The sequence below is a fragment of the Aedes aegypti genome, chromosome 3, assembly GCF_002204515.2.
Source record: "Aedes aegypti strain LVP_AGWG chromosome 3, AaegL5.0 Primary Assembly, whole genome shotgun sequence".
Lineage (NCBI taxonomy): Eukaryota > Metazoa > Arthropoda > Insecta > Diptera > Culicidae > Aedes > Aedes aegypti.
Genome location: NC_035109.1, coordinates 189,385,390 through 189,396,024, shown reverse-complemented (window position 1 = coordinate 189,396,024; position 10,635 = coordinate 189,385,390). Strand labels below are relative to the sequence as shown.

The following is a 10,635-nucleotide window of genomic DNA, read 5'->3' as shown; positions in this document are numbered from 1 at the left end:
AATAAAAAAATAATAATTTAAAAACATTTCTTAATGTTCTGAAAACGTTTATTTCATTTATTGTGCAGCATTTTAATACATTTCGTGCAATTTTCAAATTATTTCAAATTAGTTCATTATAGAAGTCCATGAAAAATTTCACCTTGACTTCTGTTAGGGCCAAGTCGGAACGTAGCCTTTGCCGCTGTTTCCTTTAACTCCTCCTTCGTAAATCTTGTTCCGGAAACGGAATCATTCGTTCCATCATCCTGATGCACGTCCATCGGCGCATATACCGGTGGGACATCACATATCGGAGAGAATGCTCCCTCGGGTTCTCCAGGGTGTTGCTTAATTACGTGTGTCTTGAGAGTTTTAAACGAATTTTGTATCGAACCACAATAGCACTGCAAATACGACGGTTTATTCCCTGTTTAATATGTGGCCTCTTAAGTGAGTTTTAAATTCTTCCAGACAGGCTGGAATGAACATTGCGCACTCAGATACAGCACATCGGAATCCTGTAAGAGTATGGAAATGTTCGGATGGATTGTGGAAAACTGGAACTATGGTAACTTACCTTCCAACTTCCGGAACGTTTCACCATCTACATTTTCTCTGATTATATCCATTTCACTTTCGGCAGCAATTTGGACAACGATAAAACTCAACGGCACTAGGCAATTGACTTAAATGAAGACTTTTTGCTAATCACGAAAAGTTCCTTGAAAAATAAAAAACAAAAATGGCGATGTTGATTTTAAACTCGAAGAGTATTGTTTACCCATTATGCACTTCATCAGCAGAACTGCATAATGGGGTAAAATGGCCCATTATTTGGAGCTAGAAAAATACCCATTATTTGACAGCTCAGTACTTGTGAAAAAAAATGGGTACAAGATACTCATTTAATGGGTACTTTCAAGTTAGCGTGCACGCTAACTTGAAAGTACCCTTTAATGGGTACTTTCGTACCCATTTTCCTCTAAAGTGGCTTAACCCATTATAAGAGTAAATCCCGTTTACTCATTAATTGGTATGGGAGCCGAACTTCAAAACAAGGGTATTTTATACCCTTGCGATGTCAACAAAAAATGGGTACAAAAACCCCATTTTTATTTTTATTTATTTTCCAGGCTAGGTTGAAATTCAGATATATGAAAATAAAAAAATAATAATTTAAAAACATTTCTTAATGTTCTGAAAACGTTTATTTCATTTATTGTGCAGCATTTTAATACATTTCGTGCAATTTTCAAATTATTTCAAATTAGTTCATTATAGAAGTCCATGAAAAATTTCACCTTGACTTCTGTTAGGGCCAAGTCGGAACGTAGCCTTTGCCGCTGTTTCCTTTAACTCCTCCTTCGTAAATCTTGTTCCGGAAACGGAATCATTCGTTCCATCATCCTGATGCACGTCCATCGGCGCATATACCGGTGGGACATCACATATCGGAGAGAATGCTCCCTCGGGTTCTCCAGGGTGTTGCTTAATTACGTGTGTCTTGAGAGTTTTAAACGAATTTTGTATCGAACCACAATAGCACTGCAAATACGACGGTTTATTCCCTGTTTAATATGTGGCCTCTTAAGTGAGTTTTAAATTCTTCCAGACAGGCTGGAATGAACATTGCGCACTCAGATACAGCACATCGGAATCCTGTAAGAGTATGGAAATGTTCGGATGGATTGTGGAAAACTGGAACTATGGTAACTTACCTTCCAACTTCCGGAACGTTTCACCATCTACATTTTCTCTGATTATATCCATTTCACTTTCGGCAGCAATTTGGACAACGATAAAACTCAACGGCACTAGGCAATTGACTTAAATGAAGACTTTTTGCTAATCACGAAAAGTTCCTTGAAAAATAAAAAACAAAAATGGCGATGTTGATTTTAAACTCGAAGAGTATTGTTTACCCATTATGCACTTCATCAGCAGAACTGCATAATGGGGTAAAATGGCCCATTATTTGGAGCTAGAAAAATACCCATTATTTGACAGCTCAGTACTTGTGAAAAAAAATGGGTACAAGATACTCATTTAATGGGTACTTTCAAGTTAGCGTGTGTATGAGCCGCACAGCTCGAGCCTACTTCCCTCTCCCCCTAGAGCGTTACGTAATTTGTGGACGCCGCCATATGAGCGCTGCGTGTGGATGCGTACTTTGAAAGGTTGCCAGCGCAAATCATTTGTGCAAGCCAAAAGTACCCTCTTGTCGGTATAATGGCTTTACGTACTTTTTAGCCAGACACCTTTTTAAGATCTAACTTGTCATTCAGTTTTACGATCGGGCTTCGCGAAAGTTTCGACTCCGCGGGATCACAAAATTGATTATAATTAGGTAGTTTTTGGCTGTTAAAACTTCTAAACGTTATCAAACGCTCCGGTTTTTTTTTTGTTAACAAGTAAAAATGTCCAAGGCTCATCCTCCAGAGTTGAAAAAGTAAGTATATTTGGTTATTGTTTCGCCAATCGTATAGGAATCGCGAAGGGTTTAGGTTATGTTATGAATCGGCGTCGATCCTTTTAGGTACATGGACAAACGTTTGTCCCTGAAGTTGAACGGCGGACGAGTGGTTTCCGGTATTCTACGAGGATTTGACCCCTTCATGAACGTTGTGCTTGATGAATCCATCGAAGAATGCAAGGACAGCACGCGAAACAACATTGGGATGGTGGTGAGTAGAATGGAGTTATTTTTTGCATACAGTGACTCAAACTCATATTCGTACATCGAACTGTGCACGGAAACATTTAGGTAAATTTTACCTAAATTTTTAGAAGTGTACCTAAAATTATGTACAGGTATACCTCATTTTTATGTTTCAGTTAAATTCAAAGTTCATAAGAATTCATCTGTTGCATGCGTTGGAAGAATGGAAGCGTTAGAGAAACGGTTTATTGTCCGTCTCTGGTTTTAGCGTTTGCTATGAACGAATAGTTTGAGTGTGATAGATTTAGAATGGAAGATAGAAGCAAGTGAGAGATATACAACCACAAAGTACGAGGAAAAGGACGGGCCTGGGATTGAACCCATGACCTTCTGCTTTTGAAGCAGAAGCGGTAGCCAGACCACCAACCCCGTCACAGGAGATTTCCGAAAGATTCCCAGGGCGATTTTCCAAAGAATCTAACTGAATAATTTCAGGAGAATTTCCGAAAGAAAGTAAATGGGATGTCTGGAAGAATCTCAGGATATTTCCTGATGAATCTCAAATGGATTTACGGTAAAATCTTGTAGGCATTTGTATTTTGGACGGAAATTCGGAAGGTTCTCAGGAGGAATATCGTAAGAATCACAATGATATTTTCATAAGATTCCCTAAGGTGTTTTCGGAAAAATCACTGAGGTATTTTCATATCTGGAAGAATTTTTATTTTATTTTATTGATGTACAAGGGGGTCAGGAGCCAAGTCTTCAGCATAAGTTTGAAAACTCACACCTTCCATAATAAGGTACCGTGGGGCAAGTGGGTAATGGATTTCGCATAGTTGGGATTCTTCAAATTCTAGAGACCCTAAATTAAAACAAATAAGGTCGTGTATATTTTTTGGCTTGACTCTCACCAAATATAAGGAGTATACTGAAATTGATTTTTCTGTAAAATTGAAGATAAAAGTACAGAATTTTTTTTTGAAAAACCTCTCCTTACTTTTCACTTGCCCCACAGGTGGGGCAAGTGAAAAGTTTATCGTTTTGACAAATAAATTCAAAAACTAACAATTACATTCACAATTTCCATTACCTTTAACATTTGTTAAGGCGTCCCAATGAACAATAACATAAGTAATATGTAAACAAAGAAAATTTTATTCTTGTTACTTGAATTTTCTTCTGTTCAGTTATGTTTGTTGAAATGATTCGACAACATTATAATTGCAACATATACAATGTTAGTTCTTACATCATGGGACAGCAATTGCATTTCTGAGCTAAAGAATTTCCACCGCTCATTATTTGTTTTTAAGAAAATCGGATATGACGTCGGATAACTCTTCAAGAGAAATCAAACGAAATCCTTCAATAAAGTATTTGAAACTTTTTTATGATACACCTATACCCCATTTTTTATGTTTTGAACTAGCTTTACATAGACATTCCACGAGATTTCCGTGCATTCTCTTATATTGGAACTTTTCAATCAACATCTTCCTTTTAATCGGCTTTCCGAAGTAAACATATTAATATCGTATTATTTGGCAACCTTATTTTTAGATAAGTTCCATGATTTGGCCATGATAATAGTTAAATGCGCTTTGAGTATAGTGTTTCTTGAATTATCAGCACGTTCTGTTGTTCTATGATAATTGCGAACCTTTTATACTTATAGCTAACTATAGAGAAAACACAAATTCAATCTCTAATGAGAAACTTTTCACTTGCCCCACGTGATTAGAAAATTGACAGTGTTTCAATTTAGTTATTTTAAGGTCTATGTCAAATTATTTCTAAAACTTTTTTTATTGCAGTTCAAAACTGTCAGAGGGGACAACTTAGAAGTGGTACAGAAAATTATTTTCCGCATCTTTTTTCTACAGAAAATATTAAAATAAGATTGCACGCCGCCAACTTGTTATGGAGTTATAGTTGACAGGTTAACAATATTTCGCTCTATTATGTAATAATGGCTGAAAAACCTCAGAAATCTCTTGCCTATCGTAATGTTCTCAATGGCCTCAAAGATTTACGCATGAGTTTGAAACATCAATTCACATATTCAGTAAAATATTCCAATTATTTTCACTTACCCCATTTACCCACTTGCCCCGCGGTACCTTACACCGGGAGTTTTGGAGTTTGGGAAGTAGGCAGCGCAACATCTTTGACCAGAAAGTTCTTTAAATTTTGCTTCTACTCTAGACTTCCCCTACACGTATGAATGATGCAAGGTCAAAAGAACATGAATCAGTCATTGTCATACATATAGCGGTAGTGAAGCGTTTTGCCTAAGGATATGGGAAATAAGGGATTTTGTGTGGTGTTTTGTAAATCGTTCTGTGGAACAAACTTATTATTAGTTAAATAATAGGTTAATCTGATTCACCTTTCAATTATTAATAAGAATGATTACAGAAACTTTATAAGGTACCGTGGGGCAAGTGGGTAATGGATTTCGCATAGTTGGGATTCTTCAAATCCCAGCGACTTTGAATTAAAACAAATGAGGTCGTGTATAGTTTTTAGCTTGACTCCCACCAAATATAATCAGTATGCTGAAATTTATTTTTATGTAAAATTGAAGAAAAAAGTACAGAACAAGTTTTTGAGAAACGTCTCCTTACTATCAACTTGCCCCACAAGTGGGGCAAGTGAAAAGTTTATCGTTTTGAACAATAAATTCAAAAAACCAACAGTTATATTCACGATTTCTATTACATTTAACATTTGTTAAGGCGTCCCAATGAACAATAACATAAATAATTTGTAAACAAAGAAAATTTTATTATTGTTACTTGAATTTTCTACTGTTCAGTTATGTTTGTTGAAATGATACGACAACATTATAACTGCATCATTCCCAATGTTATTTTCTTACATCATGGGACAGCAATTGCATTTCTGCTCTGTAGAATTTACACCGCTCGTTATTTGTTAAGAAAATCGAATATGACGTCGGATAACTCAAGCGTGTGCTAGAATAAGGGCGTAAGTCGCATGACCAATTTCTCTTCATCGATCCTCTCTTCTGTGAATAAAAGTGACAAGATGCGGGTTTTTTAGCATTTTTTCAACTCAGGATGCAAAGTGGCATCGCTGCCAAGCGGTCTGAAGGGAAAAAATGCTAACCGACACGCATCTTGTCACTTTTATTCACAGAAGAGAGGATCGATGAAGAGAAATCGATCATGCGACTTACGCCCTTATTCTAGCACACGCTTGAACTGCTCGGGAGAAATCAAACGGAATCCTTCAATAAAGTATTAAGAAACTTTTTTATGTGGATACACCTATACCCCATTTTTTATGTTTTTAATTAGCTTTTCATATACATTCCACGAGATTTCCATGCGTTATCTTCTATTGGAACTATTCAATCAACGTCTGCTTTTTAATCGATTGTCCGAAGTGAACATATTTGGCAACCTTTTTTTAGAGAAGTTCAATGAGTTAACCATATTAATAGCTTTTAACGCTTTGAGTAAAGGCCTTTGTCTTTGACGCATCCACCAGCAATCCAACTTTTGCTGCTCGCGTTTCAGGTGAGTGTACAGGTCTTGCTACCCTTTCGAATTTTCGGCCCTCATTCTTGTTTACGGCGGATCCAACTTTCGATCGAATCCTATCCGTTCGAATCCATGGCCCATTTGATTTTCCTGGCGTAAACGAGAATGCGAAACGGTTTTCGATCGAAAGCGCATTCGAACGTAATCAAGAATAGGGGTGAAAAGAGCCCTTCCATAGTTATTATCTGTGAGATAGCAAACAGGGAAGCCAAGGAAATGTTCATTACGAAAAAATCCTAGATTACCTTCTGAAGGTAATATGGGACTGTTATGCAAATATGGGCAGTTCAGTATGGCGTTACTTTGCACCGCGAACATCATGAGTACCTTTTGAACAGCTAGAATTAAGATTATCGAATCAAAATTAACTGCTACAGCTAAATTAAATGTGATACTTTTCAGTAAATCGGTATCAGCAACAAAAATGTTTAACTCGTCATACAATTTATAACGCTAGAGATTCCCGTGTACAGCTAAACTGCAAGTTTCAACACAAATTTCCATGTTTCTTTTCAACAGGTCATCCGCGGCAACAGTATCATCATGGTGGAAGCACTGGATCGGATATAATCTCCCGTTGGCTCCGTTCATGGGAGTCAACGTAATCTTCTTCGTAGCGTTAAGGACATGTGTGAATTGGTGAAATAAAACGTTCAATTGCGATACTGGATATTACGTAAGTCTGTTTTATTGTACACTGGATGACATAATATGGATTTGTGTTTGCCTCTGGAGTCATTTGAATGAATGAAATGATTGCTTCTTGACGACAATAGATGTTTTTCTACCGATAGTTTTCAAGAATCCATGAATTACAGTGGTTAGATGATTAAAATATTTTCGGAGGTCTCACGTTATTCTCAATTGCCAGCAATTCTCTTACGATGCCAATATCGTCGTTGAGAGCAAAAATTCAAATTATTAGGACAACTTTTCGTCCTTCACGGTTGCTATATGTTGCATTTCGGAGGTGGAATCATTTAGAAAATCCTGCCCAAATGAAGAATTTGCTGATCTATTGTGTTCTGTTGAGTGGCAATCCTCAGCTTGGCTCTGCTTGTAACGTTCCACTTCTTCGTGTAGGCGATTATTGATGTCCGTCAACTATAAGAAATACATAAAAACTCATAAATTGTACGGTATTACAACTGCAATGCCTTACCTGACGTTCGATTTGCTGAATTTGGTCTTTGGTTTCCAGAATCTTCTTATCCAAGTTGGGATCATGTTCCTCGTGTTCGATGTCCCAACCTGCTTGTTGCTGTTGAAGTTCGAGCGCCTTTTGCTCTTCTAGCAATTGTTCTAATTGTTGCTGCTGTTTCTGGAGAAAGACTTGCTGTTCCTGCGCAGATGGCGTTAAATACTTCACAACTCGTCGAGTATTTCCCGCTGTATCAATGTTATGAACGGTGCGCTTATGATTGGTCAATTGGTAACACTGGATGAAGCCCTCATTGCAAATATCGCAACGGTATCGCTCTCCGGTATGACGCCGGACATGAGCTTTAAGGTCATTTCCTTGAGCAAAACTTTTTGGACAGTGTGGACATTGATAAGGCTTCAAGCCGTTGTGAGTTCGACTGTGCACTACAAGATTGTAAGCCCGATGGAAACCTTTACCGCAGATAGTACAAAGGTGAGTTTTTTCGTTGGTATGATACTTCTCGTGAACCTGTATTGTGAAAGGAAAATCAATTTACGACATTATGTAATACTTTATTAGCGTCTCACCCTCAAATCCGTCGCTCGTGGAAACGCTTTCGGACAGAATTTACATTTGTACGGTTTAATTCCCTTGTGCCGCCGCATGTGTACCAACAAGTAATCATTCCTAAGGAAGCTCTGGCCACACTCGGAGCACAGAAACGATTTTCCCTCCTGGTGCAGCTGCCGAACGTGCAAACCATGATCAGTTCTGTTAGAAAACTGTTCCCCACAAAAGCAGCATTTAAATGTCTTCGGTTCTGCATGGGCCTTAATATGAGATTCCAAACTTTTTGTCGAGGTGAATCCTTTATTGCATATTTTACAAAACTCTTGCTTTTTAGTTTTGACCGTTCCACTGTGTTTGGTTTCCATATGATTACGGAGATGTTCGGAACGTTTGAAGGACTGAAAAGAAAAAGTCCACTTAAAACGGATTAGATTCAGTTAAAGCTAAAATCTTACTAACCTTCTCACAAAGCTGACAACCGAACGGTCGCTCCTTGGAGTGGAATGTTGACTCGTGAATCGTGAGATGATCGCTCCGTGAAAACGCTTTACCGCAAAGTTTGCACTTGAAGTGCTTCTCCTGCGTGTGGATCAGAATGTGGCGCCGCAAGTGTGTCCCCCTTCGAAATTCTTTGGCACAATATTCACATTTGTGGACTCCGGGCGAACTTTTGACAAGCTTTCTGGTCCTTACGATTTTTTTAGTTTTGGGTTTTTCCTCTTCGATTTCGTACTCAAGCTCTAAGAAGTCGACCTGATCGTTGCTGAAATCTGCCTCCAAGTTGGACATTTCTTCTTCTACATTTGGCTCATCTTTAATTTGGTGCCCAGCTTCATCGAAGGTCTCTGATAGGTATTCTACACTTTCGAACGCTTCCAACTTGCAGCTATCATCATGTATGGCATCAAAATTACTGAAAAGAAAACTTCGTTAGCCTTGCAGATCTAGGGCTGATAGTCTCTTTTTAAGAAATTTGGTCACTATTCTAACGTTATATTGGTTTTAAATTTTAATGGAAAGGGCCACTCTTGTCAAGGCATAATTTGCAAAAATGAACCATGTTGCTAAACTTGTTCATAGAGGAACGTACCTTTCGACAGAATCGGCCACTTCTGGCGTGCACTCCACTTCAATGAGAATTTCCGAGTCTTCGTCTTTGCGCTCATGATGCTCCTTGGGGCCACTTTCCAGGCTTTCACTACTTTTCGAGTTGACCGCACAAAGGTGCTCACAACATTCCACCTCTGGGTCCGTCTGCGTACCTCTGGAGGTGTCTTCCGGATCGTTTCCCGACGTCGCTACCGTAAGATTGTACTGCTCGGCAAGTGAACGAAGAGTTCGGTATGCAATATCGCACTGTTGCTTGAATGCGAACGAATTCCGTGCCAGCTGGAGACACTTCTGGCAAATTTTATCTGGAAGGCCATCGTTTCGTTTGATCTACAAATGAACCACCTTATTTATTTGTTTTACTGAATAATCAAATGTTCTACCTTCATATTACTACAGGCAGAGATCATCGACGAAATGCTGCCGCTTTGCTGGATGTCATCGTCGAACATACAAATAAGACTCTCTGTTTCACTGAGACAAGTTCGGCAGATACGATCTACATTTAACGGTACTTCCATAGTGTGTCTGCGATTTTATAAATTAAAACTAATTTGATTGAACCAAGTTTCAATTATTAAAAAATTATTTTCGAAGATCCTGTGCCGTATTCACAACAAACATCCTCAGCAGCGTTGCCAACCTTCCAGATTTGTCTGGAATATTCCAGATTTTTGAGGCACCATTTTACAAAAATCTGGAAGATCCAGATAAAATTTGAACGAATTTGTAAGGTTTTGTAAATAATTTGTAAGGTTCTCCATATACGAGATAAGCAATCCAGACTTTTCCAGACAAATTTTCAAAATCTTCCAGATTTTTAAAAAATTGACTTGGCATCCCTGATCCTCAGGACCGGAGAGTAAACACCAAACTGTAAATGTCAAAAAAGCGACAGTCGAACCAAAGTGGGCTGAGCATACTTACTCGAAGTGCTTTGTGCCGACTACGCTGGCTGCGTACCACAGCTACAACGTACACAGAGAAAAACACTGCACGGGAAAAAATTCTGTGGTAAAAACTACTATTGTAGCTGACTACGCCCATTCTTGAAACTATCATTGAATTTCAGAACAAATTACTATGTTTATGGTACATCCCACCACATTACTGGTACATTTGACAGAAGACAGAAGAAGACATGGTAAAATCAAGCGCATTTCTGGTCTGCTGAAAATTGCCGGTGCGAGCGCTTAACCCGGATCAAAACGTACCATCAGTTGCAACCCAAACTCTGCTCGCGTCGGACGTACTTCTTTGTCTCTCTTGCTTTCGTTCGCAGTTAGTAGAAAATGTCCGGTACGCGGAAAAATACTCTAGTGGTAGACTTTAGTGTCCTCCCCGTTCGCCCTGATGTGGCAAAAGTGAAGGATTTTTTGGAGAATGAAATAAAGCTCCAGCTTACGGACCTTAAAAGCATACAGTTGCATCACACGCGCAACTGTGTGCTAATAGAAATGAATTCGCAAGAAATTGTTGCTCGCTACCAATCCGAACATAATTGGAAGCGTACAATGCTTTGTGGTAATACTAAATTTCGGATTCCGGTCTACATCGATTGTGACGCAGTGACGGTCCGCGTCCACGACCTCCCACCG

The 10,635-nt window shown here is 38.6% G+C and overlaps 2 protein-coding genes across 3 annotated transcripts; one reads left to right on the top strand and one right to left on the bottom strand.

The window, feature by feature from the left end:
* The first annotated feature begins 2,235 nt into the window (after positions 1 to 2,235).
* LOC5570989 (probable small nuclear ribonucleoprotein G) lies at positions 2,236 to 6,888 on the top strand. The gene is made up of 3 exons (XM_001659400.2): positions 2,236 to 2,431; positions 2,519 to 2,666; positions 6,733 to 6,888. Exons 1-3 carry the CDS (start codon positions 2,400 to 2,402, stop codon positions 6,781 to 6,783), a joined length of 231 nt encoding a protein of 76 aa, XP_001659450.1. The 5' UTR covers positions 2,236 to 2,399; the 3' UTR covers positions 6,784 to 6,888.
* On the bottom strand, positions 6,871 to 9,694 carry LOC5570988 (zinc finger protein 436). 2 transcript variants are annotated; one of them, XR_002501299.1, is made up of 7 exons: positions 9,421 to 9,694; positions 9,018 to 9,367; positions 8,387 to 8,840; positions 7,945 to 8,325; positions 7,376 to 7,885; positions 7,060 to 7,317; positions 6,871 to 7,023 (listed from the first exon to the last, which is right to left on the bottom strand). XR_002501299.1 is itself a non-coding variant. In XM_001659399.2 (6 exons), exons 1-6 carry the CDS (start codon positions 9,556 to 9,558, stop codon positions 7,135 to 7,137), a joined length of 2,016 nt encoding a protein of 671 aa, XP_001659449.2. In that variant the 5' UTR covers positions 9,559 to 9,694; the 3' UTR covers positions 6,871 to 7,134. The 2 variants fall into 2 exon arrangements, 1 of the variants encoding a protein (XP_001659449.2); XM_001659399.2 differs by having other exon boundaries at positions 6,871 to 7,317.
* Positions 9,695 to 10,635: the final 941 nt, after the last annotated feature.